The sequence below is a fragment of the Thunnus albacares genome, chromosome 5 (genome assembly GCF_914725855.1).
Source record: "Thunnus albacares chromosome 5, fThuAlb1.1, whole genome shotgun sequence".
Classification (NCBI taxonomy): domain Eukaryota; kingdom Metazoa; phylum Chordata; class Actinopteri; order Scombriformes; family Scombridae; genus Thunnus; species Thunnus albacares.
Genome location: NC_058110.1, coordinates 17,714,072 through 17,738,037, shown reverse-complemented (window position 1 = coordinate 17,738,037; position 23,966 = coordinate 17,714,072). Strand labels below are relative to the sequence as shown.

Here is a 23,966-nt window from a genome sequence, read left to right as displayed (position 1 = left end):
TTTACTTAAAAAAAATCTACATGAAGATATCGCTTTAAAATACTTGATAGCTGCCTAGCGTGCTATTGTTGCCTGTATCTGTTGTTATCTTGATATGGACTATTATGATTATTCCTAAAGCATCTATGAACATAATCTTTACAACATAAAGAGTTATTGTGCCAATAGCACGGGAGCATCCCATTGTTGAATGAAGGAGGGTAAGCCGATATAGAGAGGGAGACCACGCGTAAAGCCCAACAGAACTATTTTATCCACCCATGTTTGCTCTCTCCCTATCCTTCTCAAAATGATTGTTTCCTGAGTAAATAACAACTGGTAGCCTACCGAGTGGAAGCCGAAGATCAGTTTCACCATTGCGTGTCGCTGTAAAACAAATAACAACCAATGCTCTGCGCAACGAGAGGATTCTGTTAGTACAGCCGATCAATCAATCCAGTGACTTAAATGATTATATGGTGTGTAGCCTACATTTGTTCTGCATAGACTAAATACGCTTTTAATACGCCATTAATGAAAAGTGAAAATATTTCTGTCGGCTTGTGAAAGGGGGATGGTGGATGCTTTCCAAAACAGCCACCAGTGGTATGACGTGCAGTTACTGGATTTGAGTTACATTAGCAGAACAACCAAATCTTAAACTGAAAAGGTATTTGCCTGATTTTCTCAATTTTTGCATTTCCCCAGCTCATTAATATCTGGCACAAGAGCATGTCTCTTTGTACCGGAAGTGAGACAGGTTAAAGCTCTCCTGCGTAACCGCGCGCACACAGCTTGGATGACAGCTCATTTAATTCATACCAGAAAACAGACTAGTTGTAACAAAGGTATAAACGGCAGATGTAGGGAAGTTAGAAGTAGGTTACTGGCCCAAAAAATACTCGATTAAAGAGTAAAAGTAGCCTACAGTTTAAAAAGGAAGGTGAAAAGTTACAGTTCCTAAAAAACTACTTTTTTTTTACTCATTTGCATTACTTGTAACGAGTTACTACCCACCCCTGCTTAGCACAAAAACATTGATGCACTGCTGTTCTCATTAATGGAAACATAACAACATTTTCTACTTTACATTGTTTAATCGACCCAAGTTTAGTTTGTTAAAGTCAAAGTGACCACAGCTCTCACAGAAACATTACAGTTATACTGAAGTGCTACCAAAGAGATGGACACCTTTAAAAAAGATTGCAATGGTTAGCAACACAAATCCTTTTTTTTCATATTTCCCATATTGTTCTACTTAACTGTATTCTGCAGAGAATATGTCTAAAGAAAAAAAGATGCAGACGTTGGAAAGATGGAGTGGAAAGTGGAAGTGTGACAAAATGTTCATGGAAGGAAGGTCAGCTGAATGTTGCACCACTGCTCTGAGTAAAAAAGGATATTGGGAGATAAAGTTAGAATAGAAATGAGGAAGGGCTGAGTGATGAAGTAACAACTGCCAAGAAGATACACAAAGACTGACACAGGTAACGGATAGAGGTATTAAGAGAGTAAACATATAGGTAGAGATAGTAAGAGAATTTGGATAATCAAGGAAAAAGAAAATGTGAGCTGGTAAAAAGATACATGAACTACAATTTTAAAACAAACTGAATATTTCAATATTACTTTGAAATATTGCAAAGGTTCTTCACATGTTCAATTATTTGGCAAAAGGGTAATTTAATTTCAGTGTGTCTCCAAAGAATACAATTACTATCAATAGCATTTCATTACAGGCTATTATTTCCTCACTTGTATTATTTAAAAAGCAAAATACAAACAAAATCCATTCGTTAATTGTACAACAGTGCAATGTAAACACTCCCCTTAAAACCTTTATATACATTTTTACATACATTCAAAAACAGTTTATAAACATAAATGTTCCCTGAGTAGCGGACCACAATAAAGCCTTGGGCCATGTTCTTTTTATTGGGACAACAGAGTTTGAATTTGATTCATGATGAGTCTCAACCTTTAAGTGGCTTAAAATAGTAAGTAATAGTTTCTTTTTTATACACGTTTTTTAATTACAAAGCTACAAACTTGGAACTTCAAACTATAAAGTTGAAGTAACTGGATCAAGACCAAGTGCTTTTAAATGTACCTTCTCTTTGAGCTCCTTTTCAGATATGGATGCTCCTTTTCTTATAGCGTCCATTACAGTGATGATGCTATAATTTCAGAGTGGGAAGATGTACGTGATTGAGACACCAAGATACACATATAATGTAAGTTTTGCTCAATAAATAGCATGTATTTATTTAAATTGTGCTAAGTCAAATAATTTTAATTATATGTATCATCTAGCCTACCAATTGCTTATGAAAATAATTAACAAATCAAAATATCAAAATAAATATGTCACTGAAATATTGTAACAAGGGACATAGATAGAAGATTAGATGTTTATAATTTGAAATACCCAGCTGCTGCCATTCTAAGAGGTAGTGGTGTGCCAATGAAACTTTGACCCAAAACAAAACAAAACAAAACAAAACAAACCCCCCCCAAAACTAAACAAAAAAGTTGAGCCTCAACATAGACGATTACTGGTTCACTATGTCTTGTATGAATTATTATGTGCAGCCACATTACATCCCAGCCACTAATGTCTCTGTGGTGAATTACTATTTAACATCCGCCAGCTGTACATAGGCACTGTGGAGCTTTGATCTAAATGCTAATGTCACCATGTCAGCCTACTAACATTTTTAATTAGCATTAAACACAAAGTACAGCTGAAAGTGATGGTAATGACATTAAGTCTTTGGTCATAAACCAAAATATTGGATAAACTGAAATTTTGACCTGATGGTGGCACTAGAAAAAAGTCAGGGGTTTATTATTAGATTTAATCCTGAGTGAGATTGCGTGTACCAATTTTTATGGCAATCAGTTTAACAGTTATTGAGACATTTCACTAAAAAACACTTCACATTCACATGTTGTGTTAGTGAAAAAGCTCGGGAATCATCAAAGTCACTAGAATTTATCCTCTGGGCACCATGATCATCTATACCACATTTAATGGGAAATACATTTCTGAATGGTGGCCCAAGAGGAAAAAAATCAGTGGATCCACAAAGTCGGTAGGATCCATCCTTTGCAGACCACAAATCTCTGTACAAACATTGCCAGCATGCTACTATGGCCAAAAACATGGCATTTTTAGTGCATATTGTAGTGGGCAAATACTACATATGGAGGTTAGTGGTTAGGATAGGATCCTTTGATTTCTCTCTGTACACCAAAGAACCATATTCTCTTCACAGAACAAAATTTGTCCACACAACAGCAAGTCTTTAGGCAGTAAACAAGCTGTAAAATACAACGTTCAATTTTTGTCTTAAATTTACCTGAAAACAACAATTTCCCATCTGTCCTCAAATTAAAGCAGCAAACACACAAGTAAAAGCGCAGGTTTCACTGACTGGTCATGCACTTGAACCTGTTCTTGAAATAGAAGACTTCGTTATAAAGATTATTTTCAGTACTGGGGGAGTAGCGGAATTTCTCATAAGTCTTTTGTGAGTCTGATTTAGTCCAAGGTAGTTGAATCTTTGACGTGTGGTTTATAATGACATCATGACAGGAGCCAATGTGGAGGGAGCCCAGTGCGTCGATGAAGAACTCTGCAGTAACAAAAGAACATTTTGTTTTGAGCATCTTTCCAATCTGAAGCAACTCAACAATGTCACAACAGCCGTACTAAAGTAGAAAATAGCTAACATAAATTGCTGTGTTAATATCTTGATAGCAGATAATTTAAGACGGACTCACCCAGATGACCGCGCCGTGCCAGGCGGGGGTTAAAGCCCACCTGCTGCACCTTGTCTGTCCTCCCCATGAAGAAGTTGATGACAGCATCAGCCACCACGCAATTGGGAAATCCCTCAATGACATGATAGTAGCCTTGTCTAATATGTAAACAGTCACCCTCTTCTCCTCCCTCTTCCACTGAAATGGTGTGACGGTATGTTGCAGTGTAACCTGTCACCTCTCTCACTGCACCACCAACCTGTCGTCATTAAAAAAGCAAAAATATTAACACAAACAAAATACTTAAGAACGCAAGAAATAACAGTTTGAAGATAGACACACACATACCGTGGAGTCACAAACTGAATAACAATGCATGATATAATATAGATATATAATAATATAGATGGGAAAAACAAAAGCAGTCTGACACTGCGAATGTGAAAGGGATGTTGGGATGGTTAATTAACATACATCTAAGAGCAGTGAGCCATCAGATTCTATATTTAATTATAGGTTTACAAATTTTCAAGTCTGTCTTAAAACAACAGTCAGGTGTCCATATGAACACTGCAAGAGGTTTTCCTCACTGTACTCATTCTTCCTGTTTATACTGGCTATCAAAAGATCTCTTTCAAATGTGCTTTCAATGTAAGTGATGGAGGACAAAATCCACAGTGTGTCCACACAGTCATTTTGTGCAAAAATGCATGTAAAAGTTTATCTTAACCGTATATGGGGGAGGCTTCAGCACTCTGTGTCAGTCATATCAAGTGGATATCTGCCACATTTTCAGTCATTTTAGCACAAAAGTCCCTCTTTGTGTTTCCTCAGACAGTGTTTCCCTGTTGAGCTGTGGTGGAAGTATAGTAACAAAAAGAGGGACTTTGGCCCTAAAAACACTAACGTTTATCAACGTTCATAGTCAAATCAAGATATCTTCTTCCATCACTTACATTGTAAGTGCATTATGAAGAGATCTTCTAATGGCCTGTATGAACAGAAGGAATAATTATGGCCAGAAATACCAATTTCAATGTTAATTTGGGCACCTGACTATTATGTTAAGACAGACTTGAAAAAATTGTGAATCCATCCTTTAAAAGAGGATACCAATATAAGCAAACCAGGGCTTCATTCAATTCAATGCACATGCATGGCAGTATTGAAGAATCACACTCATTTCATCATTGTCTCTAAACGGAAGTAGACAACATTGTGGATACAATGCCTTAACTGACAAAAAGAAGAAGGAAGTTCTTCACACCTTAAAAAAACATGATAATGAGTGCATATGTGGTGCAGGGCACCCCACCCTCCATCCACGCAACAACAACAACAAAAAGGATGTCATTCGGTTCACTACTTTGGTCCAGACTGAAATATCTCAACAATTACCAACAGCCTTGGCTGTACTTTGTGTTCAGGGGTTCAATTAGCAAATGTTAGTATGCTAACATGCTAAACTAATGGTGTACAGTCTCACAGAACCACTTGCATATACACATAGCTGCTCCCTTAATATTATGACAATGTAATGCTAATGTAAATGTACAGTCAAGGCAACCAACATATTTTTAGGGCCAAATTGCAATGAAGCATGAGTTTAATTTTCTGAATGTAAATGGTGCAGACTGAAGGCAAAAAGCTCTCACAGTAGCAAACCGCAAAAACAGAAATTGGCTGCAGCATACCGACATTATCATCACTGGTGATATTAATAAACTGCCATCAGGCAGTTTAAAAGCTACAGTAAAACAACAAATAATACTAACTTACTATGGCAGTAAATAATATCCATGAAATGCCTGTCTGTACAAAAAGGTTTGTAAACAACATTACAAAAGTGAAAGTAAAACCTCGGTCATCTCAGGTTTTGAGTTTTGACTGAGAGACAAATGAATATGGGAGCTTAATTATAGAAAGTGATTAACAGAGTCTTAAAATTAATTTCGCCTGCGGCCAGTGAAGTAGAGTCGTGATTGAGGAGATATGAGTTCTGCAACTGGGATTTCATACAGTATTAGCCTTGTTCCAGCATTCTGGATGTGACACCATCTATGACAATAATGAGTACTTCCCTTTTTTTATCACAATTTAAGTGTGAACACTTCATTGTGTTCACAGTCACCATCAGGTCACACACATTGTACTGTAACTCACCAGATCCAAGGTGGTCTTCTCTAGGATGTCCACCATCCTCTCCAGCTTGGTGTTTGCAGTGAAGATAAAATCATCATCCACCCAGAGCACATACTTGGTGGTCACTTGAGACACTGCCAAGTTTCTTCCCGCAAACCAACCCTGTACACATGAAGGAGGATCAACACACATTAATCCAACTATGTAACAAACACCACATGTGACACTTCATTTCGCAGTGCATGATACTTCATAGAGACATACTCAAACTTCTTTACCTTTCCAAATGGCATGATGTATTGTTCAATGTGAGGCCCAGTCACCTGCTGAGGCTCTTTATTATCATCTGCTATCACTATGGTGACGGTTGGATAATATTGCCGTATGCTGTCAATGAGTACTTTGAGCTTGTCATAGCGCAGAAAGGTCTTGGTGGCTATGGTAACAAGAGCACTAATATTGTACTCTTAAATGGAAACAAAAAAACACAAACAACAAAAATGATCATCTGTGGTACTGATACATTTAACTCAAATAATACAATTGATAATGATGTAACTGTTCACAAACCTCTTTGGTATCCAGAGTTGTAAAGTTTTGGGATAATTCTGTGTCCAACTTTAATGGTGAAAAATGACTGGTGACCTTCAGTTGCAAACTGAACTGCATGACAAAACAACAGCTGTGAGAGGGGGAGGAGATGGAGCAATGCATATTTCTATCATTGTTAAGACAAGTGTCATGTCATGCGGTAATTGCCTATGCACTGCAGTCCTTGTCACTGCCATCTTTACTGTTGGCTTTGAAAGGGCTGCAGACTGACATGTACCACCTCTGAGAGCTGTGTCTGCCTAACCCTAAACCCATTTACCATATTCTGTATTAATCCATTACTTTATGTTGCAAAAGAATGTTGTGTATAACAGTTGAGCATTAGGATGAAACTCTTTATATAGTATAGTACTGAAGGATAAGTTCACCTGTATCTGCTGTACTGGGATGGAACACAGTGTTTGTATAGGTGACGAACTGTAGCTGCTTGTTCAGAGCAGAGAGAAGAGGACTCGAAAGTATCATGTGCTTCTCTCCCTCTCCTTTAACAGAGACCTTGTCTACTGTAGCAGCAACATCAAAAATCCCCATTGTTGCTGTCAAATATACCTGTTACACCATTTGCATGGTTTTGGGAAAAGAAATAAACAAAAAAGTTAAACACTTAGACAGAAACCAGACTAAGTCTGCAGCCACCCTAGCAGCTTGGTGAGCCCCCCACACTTCCGGCTGTATGTACATGCACCTGCTTGCTCACACACACAGAGGCTCCTGCTGCACTTTGGCTTCTGGCTGGTGAGAGCCAACCACACTGCAGGCAGCAACGCGCTGTGTTTTGTTGTGAAATTTGTAGTGGTTGATGGAGGCTGCTAGCTTGAGAGCTAATATCTGCAGGGTTTCTAGTCAGATAGCACCGTTTTTGTTGTGTTGCTGTGTCGTTATGTTGGTTGTTTGTTGACGTTAGCGGGAGAAAGGCAAGGCGTTAAGGAGTGTGCAAAAACTTCCCTTCTGTTGGATTTTCACTGAAAATCTGGCCTGGGTCCTTCACATATAAATCAGTCCACAGGCTATTACAGACAACCAAGAAAGGTGTCATTTTTTATGTTACATTACTACCCATTCACTCATTGGCAATAAAAAACGATTACTACATGTAAATTGCTTAACAATTCTACATATAGACCCTTTAAGGGTTCATCAAAGTCATTATAATTTATCCTGAGGGGGATGGTAATGTGTATAACAAATCTGATGGCAATCCAAAGTGGTTGACCGACTGACCATCATACATGGCTAAAAATGGGTATGTCAACCACAATGAAAACCTGAAAATGATGAAATTACCGTGTAGTTAGATCTTTTTTTTTCTTTAAGACTCAAACCTACAAAAAGAGAGAAATTATTAGAGATCAAATATGGGATGATGGTTAAGCATTTCAGTTAAACTAAAACAGCAAATGCAGCATAAAAAATACATAGAATTAAAGCTAACTGATATATGTATCTTTGATATCATGTATTGTGTCATGTTAGATATGCTGTTACCAGGAATGAAGATGGTTTTGAGGGGTCGCACCTCCACACCCTGGGTAGGATACTGAAGAGGACTGTTGGCCTCAGCTATAATGGGCACATCTGCAGGATTGTAGGACCTTCACATACAGAATATGTTAGACAGGAAAGTTCTACATCATTGCAATTCTACATCACTATGCAATAAACACCATAGCCCTAATTACTTCCAGTAATAAATTATGTCAGGAGTCACTCACTTCATTATTTTGACCTGTGGGTGTAATGGTACACAAAATTCATGGTTCAGTATGTACCTCAGTTTTGGGGTCACCGTTCAGTATGTTTTTGGTACAGCAGGAAAAAAATTAAAGGAAGAAAATAATATTTTGGACCTTTATTTTTAAAAAATATAAACATCCAACAATGGCTCATTGGCCACAACTATTACTGAAACAGTTGCTTCAGTGCTGCTGACAGCTGTTATCTGGTTACTCAGAGCTGGTTCTTATGACGCGCTGTCCAACCACATTGGAAATGAAATGTGTTTATAGTTGTTCCAAACAGCTTCACTGAAAGGCTGAGTGAAAAGCTGACCGTCACAGAGAGGGGAGGGGGTGAGGAGATGCATATTATCATAGTGCGCATATTTTAATAATGACAGCACGGACACTATATGAGCATGGGTAACCAGGGTAACTTGGATAAGCCGGTGAGCTAACATCCATGAGCATGCTACCTGCATACAGCTAAGTGGTGCACTGCCAAAATAGGTGGGTTCCAGGTGGAACTCAAGCGCTACAATTATTGTTCCACACCTCTGAGTAAGTGGATTATTAAACTATTTTAACAGTATTTTCACTATTTTCTGAAATTTTATAGACTAAACAATTAATTGGAAAATACCACTGATGAAATGAATTGTTTGCACCACCAGCACCATATCTTCATAGACATACGCTGATACTCTCCAAATTCCCAGACAGAGTATGTATATGTCCCCCTTTTCTGCCACAACATGTGAGAAAATGGCAAAATGTGGTCTGACTGCAGAGTCGCCGCATGTAAAATGCTGAGTAGAAACTAGGCTCTCTCATACCCTATCTCAAATTTTTAACGCTGGTTTCCTGTTTACATGATGTAAAAGAAATCTGATTGCTGCAGAAACCTGACAGTAGCCAGGTTGCTTAAGTGCATCCATGGCATCCACTTAATAACTAGCATGCAAGAAGGTTTGCAAATAACCCCACATTGCAAATGAACTTGTACATACAAAGTATACAAACACAGCAGAACTAGAGGTGGAGACTGGGGTGAAGGACAAAGTATGTGTCAGTGTACAGCTAGAATATCAATGAGGACTTTAAATAGACTGCAGTGTCAGTGTATTAAGATGTGATGTGTGTGTGTCGGCTAGCTGTCAACTGATACATTACCACACGACTCAACAGTGTTTTGCCAAACTTAGGTCATTCATCATGACAAAACCTTGTGGGTCATCGGACCAACCCTTAAATTACACAGACTTTCTCACAATCTTACAAAGCATTTATCATCTTTGTAAGGACAACAGCTGAAAACAGATATAAGAAAGATAACAGGTTCATAATTACAAAAGGGTGTGTTTGCCGATGGTTGTGTTTGTCAAAATTTTTACTTTACCTCTTCTGAAAGCTGCTGTACTCCTGAGCTCTGTGACGCTTTACACCTTCTGGGTCTGGATGGGATTCTAAGAATGCAACGTCGAGCTTGTGGGCCCACACACGTGGGAAGAGTAGATTGGAGAAAGGCAGGTGAAAGGTCTCCTTATCAGCCAGACATACACATGTGTTTTTTGCCAAGCGACTGCATTGGGGAAAAAATTATATTGTCTGATTTGATAAGGATCAAAATGACAATTCAGAGCAGAATTTCAACAAAATAACAGTTAGCCCGACAAATAACGCACCATGCCACATCCTCCTTTATATGGTAGGCAATGTTAGGATAGCCACTGATGGTTTTTCGAATCTTCTCCTCAAGGAGTTTCTCTATTGTACTCCCCTGTCTTGGCTGTATGTCAACTTCTGAGCTGGTCCCTGGGCTCCAAGCATGAAACAGGGCTAGCAGCACAAGTCCACTGATCACAATCAGTCCAAAACTCTTCTTATTGCAGGCACGCATCTAGAATGAAGATTAATAGCAATGTCAAAAATGGATAGGCCTCACAGGGTTAGGAAAAGGAAATGACATGTGAAAGACCAGGGTCCGCTGCATTGTATAGGAATGACTATATTTGGTTGGATTGTTGACAGTTTGATCAGACTGGATTTTTCGGTTGTTCAAAGCTAGCTTTAAATTTATTTGGAGCTGTTGTCAGAGCAACAAGTCCCAGTGTACATGTCGGCCAATGAGTAACAAGAAAATGCAGTGAAGATATGCCAAACTAACTGTGTCACCATAACATAATTTGTCTACCAGAGAGCACCAAAAAGTTTTTTGATTGTAAAACGCCCCCATGAGTATGTATCACAATTCTTTAAAAGGGATCTGTTTCAAGATTGCTTATGTTAATTGTTTGTTTTAAGAGAATTACAATCAACTGATATATCAGGGTTTTTTTATGTTTTTTTTTTTTATAAATATGGATATGAGTATTGTCCTCAACAATCCAGTGGCTGGTCCATAATCACAACTGCTATGTGACACTCTGCTGCCAAGCAAAATAAGTTGAAGTCTCACTCATAGACTGAAAAAATATGGACACAGCTACCTTGACGTCACCCATTGGTTTCTGAAGAGCGGTTTTGAAGCTCAAAGTGGGCGGCTCCGGCCATGGCCATCTTGGCAGTGCCTGACTCGGCCTAACTTCCAGCTAATCCAAAATGGTCAAAGAGGTGGAGCTGAGGTGGGCCGAATGAAGCCTGGTTGCTGAAACAAGCCACCTAGCGGCTAATGACCTGTCACTCAAAGCAGTCACTTCCTTAATTATGCATGTGAATTATAAAAAAAATTCACCCTCCCTACAGTTGTCATGAAAACGGAAATTTGCTACAGAGACCAAAACCGTTTTTTGTACCAGGCTGTAAACATGTTTATTTCCGCTGTAAAGTTGGGCATTTTAAAATGGGGGTCTATGGGTATTGATTGTATAGAAAGATGGAAGTCATGACAGCTCCCCAAAAGTGAAGCCAAAACCCCCTGGTGGCTGGCTGCAGTATAGGTCATAAATCCTGCCCCCTCAATGTTAGCAGATAGAACATGAGCCAAACTAAAAAAATCAAAAAACATGTTGAATACATTTTTCCCAAAGATGGTTTCTGTCACTTTGGGTAGTTCTTATCAAATTCATGTATTTTTATGTGCTAATTTTTCTGATAAGTTTGTTTTAATTAGTTATTTGACAAAATAAAAAGGGGGTGTAATGTCATGATTGACAACTGTGACAGCCGCTCTCAAACCTCCGTCAGGTGTCAGGGCAGCTGAGGGGACGTGTCCTGTGGGCCATCATCCCACCGCTCAACTCTACTGCGCAGACTCTAGCTCCAAATGACGTCACACATGCAAAATGGCAGCTCCCGAAAATGAGTTATTTTGGCTTCACTTTTGCATAATGGTAGGAAGTGGAGATGTATCGTCCATATTAATATACAGTCAATGGTATTGACTCGCTTTTGGAGCCAGTCAAGTGGCCATTCAAGGAACTGCGGTTTTTGGCTCTTCTGCATTGGTTACACTCTTCAGCCCCACAGGTTGCTGTTTGGTCTCACCACAAAAAGTGGAACATTTAGAGCAATGTGCTCTTTGGGACAGTGTGACAGCCTCTCTGCTTTGCTTGCTGCTGCTGTGCTTTGTTTGCAGGGGAAAGGAACCTGAGGCCAGGCTGATTAGCAGAATGGACACACCTGGGCCCAGTGTGCCCCATGCATAAAGCCGGAGAATCTGCCAGTTCAGACTCTCTCTTCTCTCCCCCACAAACTCCTGCATTGTGTAGTTATTTTCCTTTGTTCCACCCTACAACACCTATACAGCATACACTCACTCATCCACCCCCTACATTACTGACCTTACAGACTCACCCCACCAATTTGTTATTCTGGTTTGTTTTGAGTACTTTATTTTAAATAAATGTACTTTAATATATGGAATATCCATGTGACTTCCCCCTTTTTGCCATAGCTGTGCACTTGAGAGAGGTAAGTTTGCTTTCTACTCCAGCCTGCCTGTTATGAGCTGCTGTATTGCTGGACAAACATGCCTGCTAGGAACTAATTTTCAAAAGTATTTCCCATTTCTCAACTTGTTCTTATTCAAATTCATACAATAAAGTAGAAGACATAAGCATTATAAATCCCTGGAGTGTGGGTGAAGGTTGGTGCTAGAATAGATGGGCCGGAGGGACGGTTCTGATACACAAATCTGTTTTCAGTTTTTTACTTGAGTATTTCCATTTGATGCTACCTTATACTTCAATTCCACTACATTTCAGAGGGAAATATTGTACTTTCTCCTCTGATACATTTATCTGACAGCTTTAATTACTTTTCAGATGGAGATTTGACACAATGGATAATATTACAAACTTTTAAAATACAACACATTGTTAAAGATGAAACCAGTGGTTTCCAACCTTTTTGGCTTTTGATGTCTTACGAAAAGCAGTGTGTAGTCAGGGTCACATTTCAGATGTTTATGAGTTGTTAACAGCTACACCACATGTTCAAATGATCCAATATTTCACCAAAAATCAGAGATTAGAGGAAAAGTCCAAAAACTGAAAACAGATTTGTGTATCAGACTTTTATTTTTTCTTCTTTCCTCTCCCATTAATCTCACTAATCTCAATCTTAATCTCAGGACCCCTCAGATTTATCTGGTGACCCTTTGGAGGGGCCCGACCCCTAGGTTGGGAACCACTGGACTAAACTAGCTAACAGTATATAAAGTAGTTCTACTAGCTCCACGTCCACCAGCTACAACAGTAACATACTGCCTACACACTGATGATTTAGTATTAATAATCCAATAATGTCATATCCTATCAGTCAGTGGGACCAAACCACTACTTTCACTTTCATACTTTAACTACATTTGCTGCTAATACTTATACTTACTTTTACTTAAGAAGGATTTTTCATGCAGGACTTTTACTCGTGATGGAGTATTTTTACATTGCTGTATTGGTACTTTTACATAGGTAAAAGTTCTGAATACTTCCTCCACCACTGGCAACAACACAATTTCACAATGCCGGTCCACAGTATAATAAATTTAGTCTGCAACTGTTCCTCCACTCCTTTCATAAAAGAATGTAGGTCGGTGGGGTTATCAAATTTCATGTTTCAGTTTGACATTTGATTCTCGCGAGTGCAGTGAGATACGGCTTAAATCCTCCATGCTGAAATCTCTGTCTTCTTTTGCGGTTTTTGGTGGACTATCAAAAGCTCTACGCTGCACAGCAGAGCGTCCCTCCACCGTCCCTCAGCCCATCCAGCACCAACCGTGTGTGAAGCTTGAATGCCAAACCAATGCATAACAATGATTATCACAACTGCCATGAGCAAATTGCAAAAGGATTTAATTTGATTGCACTTCATCCACATACGAGTTAGTCACACCATAAATTCCGGTACATGACAAATGTCGGGAAGTTCCACTCTAAATTCTTAACTGTTACTCCCTTGTTACTCCCTTGTTTTCTTCTGTTGTACCTACATTTCAGTACTAGTAGAAACCGTTAAATATTTTATAAGTTCAGAATCATACGAGGAAGTTACACTGAAGCTAAGTCCCGGGAAATCACATGGTAAATGACGGGGTGTCACACTGTAAAGCGCGAGCTGTATAATAAAGTGTTACCAAAAAGCAAAACAAACAAAAACAAAACAAAACAAACAAACAAAAAAACAACCTTGAACGTGAATAAAAAACGGAAAAGAAAATAAGGGTTGATTGAAAAGCCTTCTTTGTCACAAGTAAATACAATACATTTTAAAATGTATACACAAAAATGTAATCATCTGTACAACAATACACAAGTCTGTATGTATGTAAAAAATATGTTGGATATCTAGGCTATCTATCTGGATGAACAGGACCGTCTGGTTTTTCTGTACTATTGTTACTGTAGTAAACGTGTCTACAGGAAGAGTTAACAGGCGTGGGTTTGCCTCCCAGATAAATTGGTTTTGCTCAGAGTACTTTAGGACACAGAGTTATTGATTACACAAGTGACTATATGGCTCTATTACTTTGTTCACCAGTCTGGTGTCACAACAGGTGCAGTATGTCCGTGAGGAGAAATAAACGGGTAGCCATGTATAACAGGAAATACTTTCATATCGTATTTGGCAACCCGAAAGATCCTTTAATTCAACTCTTTATTGAACGCGTATTATGTTATGTTTTAAAGTAGTGGACAGTAGGCTATACAGAGGACAGAAGCCCATCCATTTCTTCCGAAAACTCGATCAAAAAGCCTACAGTACAGTGCAAATGAAGTGTGTTTGCAAACTCCTAAACTGCCATTCTCTTTGGTAAATATTTATCATTTCAATGGGAAAAACGACCCTAACATGCCTATTCATTGTAATAATAGAAATACAGACAGGAAAGAGGGACACATTTTCTTACTGTTGCTGTTTCAGTTGGATAAATACTTTCCGCACCTCCCAATTCAGCTCCTGTTGGACTTTGGCTGACAGCTGCCTTGGTTAGGGAGAGGCGCGTCCATGGGTTCATGCGCATGTGGTGTTGAGAAAGGCACTTCCGGTGGAAACTCCAGGTGCCGGATAAGCTGTTACGTTACCGTTGTTTGTAAGTCAAATATAGTTTATGGATGTTAAGAGTCGTCAATGTTGTATTAGACTCGCTAGAAGTAATATTTCCATGACGTGATTTTTGCGTTAATTTGCCAGGTTTCCTTGATTAATGTCTTAATATTTCTGAAGGCGAACTATTTGGTGTTCTTTATAGATGTTTTTTTAAGCAAGGCGTTCATATGTTAGTCTAAAATTAGGTTTTCAGATGCGAAGATAATGAATCTCGAGTGTCAAATTGTCTTAAGTAAAAGTCAATTAAATAAAGTGTGTGCTGATAACACAATTTCAGACTTTATTTATATAGCACTTTTCATACAAATACAATGTAACACAAAGTACTTTACACAATTAAAAACAATACAATTGCCCCACCCCCCATCCATGCACAAAACAATAAATCACTAAGTTATAAGTTAAGGACTCAATAAAAAGAGGAACTGACACTCATGAATTTGATTACCACAGTTTGTTACTTTGCAGTGCAGAGGAAAAAAATAAGTGGCATACGTAAAGGTATCTTTTTCATTAAAAATGCAGTGTAATATTACCATGATTATTTGTCATTGAGTTTAAAGCATGATCACAATAGGGGATCAATATTAATGCTATGCCCCTTTTCTCCCTTCACATTGTTTTTTTCAGACCCTGATCAGCAGAACACTTGCAGGTCTGAGACCACAACCTGCAGCACCATCTACAGGTACATTAGCTGCAGAGTGCAAAATGACTTAGGCCTTGAAGCTGTTATGAGGAGTATTTACAGGTAGGATGAAACAGAAGCTCTATTTATGTGTTACAAGACAGCAAAGACGGACTGTGCTCACAGTTTACTGCAGTTAAAGACATCAGGGGAGTAACAATCATTTTCAGACTGCAGTCATCAGTGACTGCAGTCTGAAAATGATTGTTACTCCCCTAGTTGCTGAGATGCATTTGCATTCATTTTTGACAGGTAGGGCTCAAACTAATAACTTTTTCCATGACCAATTACTTTTATTTTAATCAAGCACCCATTATGATATGTTTTCAAACTCCTTATTTACTCAGACCAAAAGTCTAAAAATTCTAAGGGTATGAATTGACAGTGCTGTGATTGAGAAATAAGGAACAAATCTGAAAAGCTGGAGCCAGGAAAAGTGGGTGTCTTCACTCTTTACATGAATTCAGTTAATTGACCATGACTCCATGGAAAGCAATATTGATACTGAGTATATTATCCTGTTCAAATAAAGTAAATTGTACTGAAATTGAAGCAATTATCAAAGCTGTGATTTACAATTTTGTACTTCTCTGGCAGTTAACCAGTTATTTTTTTCAGCTGCAATTTCAAGTAGGTCTCCTCCAAGGTTACTAGTTACAAGTGGTACGGAGTCATGCTGCTACAGTTTTAACTGGAGCAATGACAAGAGCACACACCAGTTATGAAGCCTCTGCTTTGGCTTCCAGTTAGTCTGAGTATATATCTTAAGATCTTAATATGTGTTTAAGTCATGCACTTTCCCCTTTATAGTTGATATGCTGCTAAAATATATTTTTTGTAGAGACCTGAGATCCAGAGACTTACTGCTCACAATGACAACAAACCAGACCAACTGGGAACCAGCCTTTAACTCTGTAATATAATCCCTCTGGATCATCCCTCTGTGTCCTGGCCTGCAACCCATGAACTTCCTGAGAGGGAACACATCACATGTATCACCTTTTTACACTTAGTCACATCTATCTGCTTTTTCCATGTTAGTCTATTGTCAAAGTGCACTCCCAAGAATTTGAATTCTCACCCTCTCATTGCCTGTTCATACATAAATAAACCCTGACATTCAGTTTTCTTATTATCAAATATGACAAATTTTGTTTTTTCCACTGAAATCTTGAATCCCCATTTTTCACCCCAGTTAGCTATTTTGTTTAGGGCTTCCTGTATTCGCTCAGTTGTTTGTTTGATATTTCTTCCTCTTTAGGGAGAGTCCAAAACCAGTCTCAGTGTCTTGAAAGATATCCTTTTGCATAACATTCAATTGCACTGGGCTAATTACACTTCCCTGGGGGGAGTCCTGTTCCATTATCCCTATCTGTGCCATCAGAATAAACATTTCCAACCCTAACTTGAATAATCCTGTAATTCAAGAGGTCCTGATCTCAGCTGAGCATACACCCTTGAATTCCAGCCTCATATAACTTTATAATTAGCCCCTCCTTCCATAGCATGACATATGCCTTCTCAATATCAAGAAACATCAGCACTAGTCCCTCTTTATTTACCATGGCTTTCTTTATTTCAGAATCAAAAGCACAGAATCCCCAATGTTCCTCCCTCTACAAGCCATTTTGTATCGGAGTAAAGCAACTCCCCTCCTCCACATTAATCTATCAGTGACCATTCTTTCCATTATTTTACACAACACTGCTGTGGCAGTGTGCAATGGGCCTGTATAACCCTGCCTGCGAAGCATCTTTCCCTGGTTTTAAGATTGGCCACTGCTTGCTACCAGGAGCTAGGGAGAGTTCCCTCTTTCCATATGTTATTTATGAAAGCCAACATTTCCTTTAAAAGTGAATCACCTCATCTCTGTAAGATCTTGTGGCTAATGACATCCTTTCCAGGAACCGTTCTCCTCCCTTTTTTAATAGCTCTGAGCAATTCCTGAGAATTAGAAATAGAGATTGCAGTGTTATCTTAATTTACTCAAGTTTGTACAAGTGTTGCCTTAGTGTCTCATTCCTTTTCTTTATACCATCCTCACAGATGTTTGCTCCACTGTGAACAGCCTTAAACTTATTTTCACAAAATTTTGCTTTTTCCAAATCACTTGTAGCAACCATGCCCTCTTCCTCCAATACTGGCATTTTATTTTTCCTTAAAATTTCCTTAAAAGCGTAATGAATATAAAAGCAGGATTTTTAAGCCTCTTTCCACCTTTATTTGAATACAAATACAAATAATTTCGTTTCCTCAACAAATACAGATACAAATACAAATACTGAGCTCTCTGCACATCCCTACTGCCCGCCATATCTCACCAACTGACGTCTCTACACTTAATTTTCCACAATATCTTCTCGTGGTACTCCTCTTGGGAGTACCATGCGTTATCACTCTGCCTTGTGACATTTGCATGGGCAGTGCAGGTAAGCAATTTTTATATTTGCATAGGCGCTTCAGGTAAGCAAAGTTGTTATAGGCTATTTGCATTCCCATGAAAGGCATGAGTAAATATATCTATTTATATCTAGCCTATTTTACTAGTTGAAAGGCTTAATATTTGACTTATAACAATAAAAGAAAAGGAACATTGGAGTTGTCCTATTGAGACACCATGCCGCCCACCAGGTTTTTAAGCCACGGTCAGGGTGATGTTCTTCCTGTTCTTCATACATGGATAACCAGGTTATCCAGATGTTGATGATTTAACATGAACCTGGATCTTTTGGTTCTTGGAAACTGGCTTAAAGTTCATCTGGAACTGTTGTCAGAGCAACAAGTCATGAAGCCCAAACTTGCTATACAGCAGTCTTATTAACAGTTAGCGTAAGACAGAAGACATTACAGAAACAACAAAAATGTTTTTGAAAGTTCTCTCAAAAAAGAGATTCTACATCACATTTTGAACAGCCATATCTATCTGTCTCTCCCAAGTTTGTCTGTGTTCAAACTCATTGTGCCCACACCCACACTTCTCATAGTCACTGGTAATGTCAGGGAGATGAAAGCAAGAAATTAATTCATCATTTCAAGTTTACCCCCAGCATGTGTCAGTTCCACAGAAACCCCCAGCATAATCACTAGTTTGAGAGATGGTCATTAGATGAAAAATTCATGCATCCCCTCTGAGCTCCTCAACTTTGTGACAATCAGATAATCTAACACATTTTTGTGCACAGCATAGCGCATCATTTCCTGGTTTCTAGATGCACTGGTGTATTGTAATAAAGCAATAAACCCATTGTAGGTGCATACAAGGTGAAGGTTAAATATGAGGTTACTTCTGTAGATAAAGGAATTGAAATCCTAATGCATCATAACCCCAGGAATTGCAGCTAAACCAATAAAACCAATAAAACCTAAAAAAAAAAAAAAAAAATTTCCTTTTTAAATGTCAGATGTTCTTAAAACCCAAATGGGTTGACTATCTATTAAGTTGCAACTATCTTCCTCATGAATCTTATTAAACTCTCAGCATCAAGTCATCTCATTCATGCTTTTCCTGTTGATATCACAAGTTTTTGCTTGACACATGCTCCATGCTCATTGCACACTCCTAACAGTATCTTTTCAAAATCCAACACACTGCAAGAATAAAATTAATTTCGCTTAACCGCATGATTACCCTTGCTTGCAGGCTAGGCTTGTGGAAACTGGTTGACAGGGTGCTGTTGAGGTGACGTCAGTGAATGAGCACCTGGTTGGTGATCAGCCAAGAAGGGCTTTCATCAAATAGCTTCTCCTGCAGATGTACAATGCAGTCCATCCTCAAAAGAAAAACAATAGTATAGTTTAAAAGTTCAGCCGGCAAAAATTACCTATAGTTACGTTTGAGTGACATATGCCATCTAGTGGCCATTGTAATTATGATGACATCAATATAAGGTGAAAAATTTCCATAATGAGTTGGTGGGTTGGTTGGATGGCTAGATAGATAGATAGATAGAAGGCAAAAAGTGGACTTAGCTGCAGGAAACCGCCGTTTTCTTCCCGATTCCAACTGCAAGGTGGGACAATTTTTTAAAAACCGTAACTACGATTGTTAATTGTTGCCATGACGCCGAAGGTTTCCTAACTTTAAGGAAGTAGTAACTTTAACCCACACCACGTTTCAAATGATCATTTTAACGTAAACCATAATCTTTCCCTAACCCTAACCAAGTGGGTTTTGTACCTAAACCTAACCAGACTTTAACCACAACATTGTCACACCATAAAACATAATTATGTTTTAACAGTGATTTGTAACAATTTTGGAAAGCACTGATGGAGGCGGCATATTAGAAAACGCTCCCATGGGTCGTTCCGGGGGGGAATAGTACAATCAACCTATGCGGTCATTTATTTATGAAGATTTGTTGCAAAATGAGGTTGACTTGGTTTACTGCTTTAAGATAGAGAAATATTTTTGCCTCTTTCCCACTTATATCCCCTTATTCAGAGTTCGAAGCTCATCTGTTCATGGCTCTTGTCTTCAAATGGTTATTTAGCTTCTCTGTGCCCTCACTTCACTTATGTTGGCTGCAGTAGGTTTATTCTTGCATGTCAATGTAGGGGAGAATGTCTGCCTATGCACTGAAGTAGTGAGTACATTGACTCTCTTGGAAGGAGGGAGAGCACTTTAGACTTCAGGGAAATATCGGATAATGCTCAAGTGCTTAACCAGAATGTCTGTTCAACTTAAACAAGATGGTCATTATCAAGATTTTAAAGCCTCTCAGGACTTCTACTGACAGCTTAATGAAACTATTGAAACACTTTGTAATTTCAAGCCTTTAATTGTTCAGAGAGGTACAGTAAATGCTAACTGCTCAACTCAATGTCTCTGTCTAGTGGATAGATTCAAGTTCAAGTTCATTTTTGTGCAACACAAACTCAGAGATAAGACACATGAGAACTTTTCAACACTAAAATCAAATTACGCTCGTATATCTTTATATTTAGATGGCACACAAGCATGTGTGCCATCTAAATCCACCACACATTGTTCAAGTTTTTTTGGGTGAACACAGCTTCAAGCAATGATCTGACTGATGGAGCATCCAACGTAAATCCACCTTGTCTAAGCATGCCAAACTGTAAGGAGATGAGGTGTTACACAGTTTTAAAGAAAGTGGAAATGACTTTGGGTTTGTTCACTAGAATTGTACTAACGGGATTGGTTGGAATTTGCCATTGTCAACTTGTGCTATTCAAAATGAAAGGAAGGGCGTATTTGTTCAGTGTAAGGTGCAATTTATTATGGCAAGTTAAAATGAATAACCAAAAATGAAAGTCAGCCAAACTAAACTCCACTGGTTGGCTATCCATGTACAGTTCTTTTCTTCTCATCTTTGTTTTGTTTTCACAGTTTCCTGTCCTGTGCTTCCCTTTCAGCACTGCTGGTGATGAATTCTTCAAACAATTTGTTGCCAATAATGACGAGACCTTCACACAGAAAGAAGTGTTTCAGCTGGCCAAGCAGATCCTGACTGGAGTGGCCTTCCTGCATTGAAACAATGTGGTGCATCTGGATCTGAAAGATTAAAAATTATATGACAATGTAGGACAGTCCATTCCCCTGAGTGGCAGACTGAGGCAGATATTATTTCTGTTGTGCAACCTCAGCTCATTCAGTGTGTCACAACCCAGTTCCCACAAGGAATCAGTCTGTAAAAGAACCTGACTGAAATATTGTGTTTTCTTTATTGGGCTCTGAGGCAACAGGGCAGTTATCATTGAGGGTATTTTTTACGTAAGCATCTCACAAATTAACCAAGTGTCTGGTGTCTGTTTGCTCATATAAAAGGGTTATTTTTTAAAAATGATTAACTTACAAAAGTGCTGCATATATTCTAGATAAAATGATCAGTTCCAATCCACAAAAAGTTGTGTGAGGTTAAGTGTTTTCAAGAAGTGAATCTCATGCACTCTTCAGCTGCTTGTGTAGTTTGATGGACTATAATGGTCCAGGCCTGTTAGCTGGACCATTGTCCTGCCTTTTCCCCTTCTATTTATCTCAGATGCTCCAACCAACTCTGGCATTTTGTTAGCCTGACCCAGAATTAAGCAGGTGAACACACACCAAAGTATTTGCACACACTAACCATGGAGCCATCTAACTAGTTGGCAGGGATACCCTACCTGTCTTCAGTCTTGTCTGATTGGCTTAGTGGATGATCTGAGTTCAGAGCTGACCAGACCTCAAATCCTCATGGGAACGTTTACCTGAAATGCTTTGATGCATTCACACTGACTTGTAATTGGTGACCTGTCAAACCTCAAGCTTCTTGAATGAACATTAGTCATTATGTAACATACCTCTGTCTAATCTGTGTGTTTGTTCTCTCCAGCCTCAGACTGACCAGTGCCAAACCTCTGGGGGACATTCGTTTTGTGGACTTTGGCTTGTCTCGATGCAAGGACAATATCACAGAAGTCAGGGAAATTCTGGGCACCCCAGAGTATGTGGGTGAGTCCTGCATTCAGCCCTTAAATACTCACTATCTCCTACATCTTTTAAATTTGAGTGCCATTTATCATGACTAACTCCCCTGCCTGCCTTAATGACTACCGCCCAGTTTCCCTCACCTCAGTAGCCATGAAGTGCATTGAGAGGTTAGTAAAGGTCTACATCTGCTCCTCTCTACCAAGGACTTTAAACCCCCTGCAATTTGCCTACTGCCTATATCAACACCACAAAACCATCTCCCAGGCACTGCACACCACACTTTCCCACTGTGACAACGGGGGAGGGGACTATGTTAGATTGCCGTTCACAGACTTTAGCTCAGTGTTCAACACTACTGTCCCATCCAGGTTGGCCAGTAAATTGACTAATCCGGGTCTGAACAACCCTGTGTGCACCTGGATCGTGGATTTTCTGAGCACTCGACCTCAGGTGGTCAGGGTGGGTGGACACACCTCCAACCCTTTCACCTTAAGCACTGGGGCCCCCCAAGGTTGCGTGCTGAGCCCTTTGCTGTACTCCTTATACACACACGACTGCGTGGCCAAACAAATCTCCAACACCGTCATAAAGTTTGATGATGACACAGTTGAAGTAGGATCTCGAATAGACTACACATATTGACACTGTGACAGCAAAGGCAAGACAACGCCTGTATCATCTCAGACAGCTAAGGAAATTCAAGGTCTCACAGAAAGTCCTGCTATCCTTCTACTCTGCTGCAATGCAGAGCATCCTGACGGGAAACCTAATTGCCTGGTATAGGAACAGCTCCTCTCAGGACATGGTGGCCCTACAGAGGATTGTGTGATCGGTTGAGTGCACTAGGTGCTGCACTCCACTCGCTGCAGAGCCTATACATAAGCAGAGCTAGGAGGATAGCAAAGGGTCCCTACCAGCCCAGCAATGGACTGTTTGTGTGGCTGCGATCAGGCAAACACCTGCGCAGCCACAAATCACACACTGAGAGACTGAGGAAGAGTTTCTTCCCACAGGCTATCAGAGCCATGAACAATTAACAATAAACTTGAAGGACAATATACCCAAGGACATTCACCTATGTATATTATACAATACTTTGCACTACTGCCATTTAATACTGTTGCCACAATATCTGCACTGTTTACTTTATAACCATATTGACTATTTTGTTTTTTGCTTATTTTGTATATTTTGCTTACAACTGCTATTTAAATACTTATTATATAATAATATTTAAATGCTTATTTTTCTATATTTTGCTTACAACTGCTGTTTAAATACTATTGTCTCTTTATCAATAGTCTTATTTTTTATTGTTTTATTGTTGGCCCTTTCATTCACAGATATAGGTATAGATTTTGAAAATATTAGCTTAGCTTTTATAATTTAACATTTAACCATATGTACTTGTATGTACAGACGGGTGACATATTAAAGGAAAAACTGGTACAGGTCTGAATGCTTGACCCTATAGTGAGGGGATCTGGTGGCTCTGTTATGCTCTGTGGGGCATTTTGCTGGCATGGTTTGGGTCCACTTGTCCCCTTAGAGGGAAGGGTCACTGCAAATCAAGTGAGTGAGTGATCACCTTTATCCTATGATGAAACATTTCTATCCTGATGGGAGTGGTCTCTTCCAGGATGACAATGCCCCAATTCACGGGGCATGTAGAGTCACTGAATGGTTTGATGAGTATGAAAATGATGTGAATCATATGCTATGGCCTTCACAGTCACCAAGTTGCAACATAATTGAATACCTATTGGAGATTTTAGACTTACATGTTAACAGCACTCTCCAACACCATCATCAAAACATCAAATGAGGGAATATCTTTTTGAAGAATAGTGTTCCTCAGCCTTGGCATTGATTCTACAAGTCTCTGGAACTCTACTGTACCATTCTTCAAAAAGATATTCCCTCATTTGTTGTTTTGATGATGGCAATCCAAAATCTCTCATACGTGTTCAATTGGGTTGAGATCTGGTGACTGTGAAGGCCATAGCATATGATTCACATCATTTTCATACTCATCAAATCATTCAGGGACCCCTCATGGCCTATGGATGGGGGCATTGTCATC

General features: G+C 39.1%; 1 protein-coding gene and 2 long non-coding RNA genes across 7 annotated transcripts in view; 1 reads left to right on the top strand and 2 right to left on the bottom strand.

Annotated features, from left to right (window-relative positions):
* Window positions 1-685: 685 nt before the first annotated feature.
* b4galnt1a (beta-1,4-N-acetyl-galactosaminyl transferase 1a) lies at window positions 686-14,739 on the bottom strand. Of its 2 annotated transcripts, none has more exons than XM_044352605.1 (11): window positions 14,563-14,739; window positions 9,899-10,113; window positions 9,613-9,795; window positions 7,984-8,090; window positions 7,783-7,820; window positions 6,867-7,047; window positions 6,457-6,549; window positions 6,165-6,352; window positions 5,908-6,048; window positions 3,766-4,003; window positions 686-3,617 (listed from the first exon to the last, which is right to left on the bottom strand). In XM_044352605.1, the coding sequence occupies exons 1-11, from the start codon at window positions 14,674-14,676 to the stop codon at window positions 3,409-3,411; spliced, it is 1,707 nt and encodes a 568-aa protein (XP_044208540.1). In that variant the 5' UTR covers window positions 14,677-14,739; the 3' UTR covers window positions 686-3,408. The 2 variants fall into 2 exon arrangements, with proteins under 2 accessions (XP_044208540.1, XP_044208541.1); XM_044352606.1 differs by having other exon boundaries at window positions 14,598-14,671.
* Window positions 11,365-23,966, top strand: part of LOC122982960 — a 13,826-nt gene continuing 1,224 nt past the window's right edge. Inside the window, exons 1-5 of one of the 4 annotated variants that reach the window (XR_006403566.1) lie at window positions 11,365-12,125; window positions 14,610-14,745; window positions 15,393-15,450; window positions 20,830-20,953; window positions 21,786-21,904. This is a non-coding gene — a long non-coding RNA (uncharacterized LOC122982960). Of the gene's footprint in view, window positions 12,126-14,609; window positions 14,746-15,392; window positions 15,451-20,829; window positions 20,996-21,785; window positions 21,905-23,966 lie in introns of all 4 variants that reach the window. The other 3 variants (XR_006403567.1, XR_006403565.1, XR_006403564.1) reach the window with 3 other exon arrangements.
* Window positions 16,530-23,966, bottom strand: part of LOC122982963 — a 14,443-nt gene continuing 7,006 nt past the window's right edge. Inside the window, exons 2-3 of the long non-coding RNA XR_006403570.1 lie at window positions 21,270-21,276; window positions 16,530-19,545 (exon numbers count right to left, since the gene is read on the bottom strand). This is a non-coding gene — a long non-coding RNA (uncharacterized LOC122982963). The remainder of the gene's footprint in view (window positions 19,546-21,269; window positions 21,277-23,966) is intronic.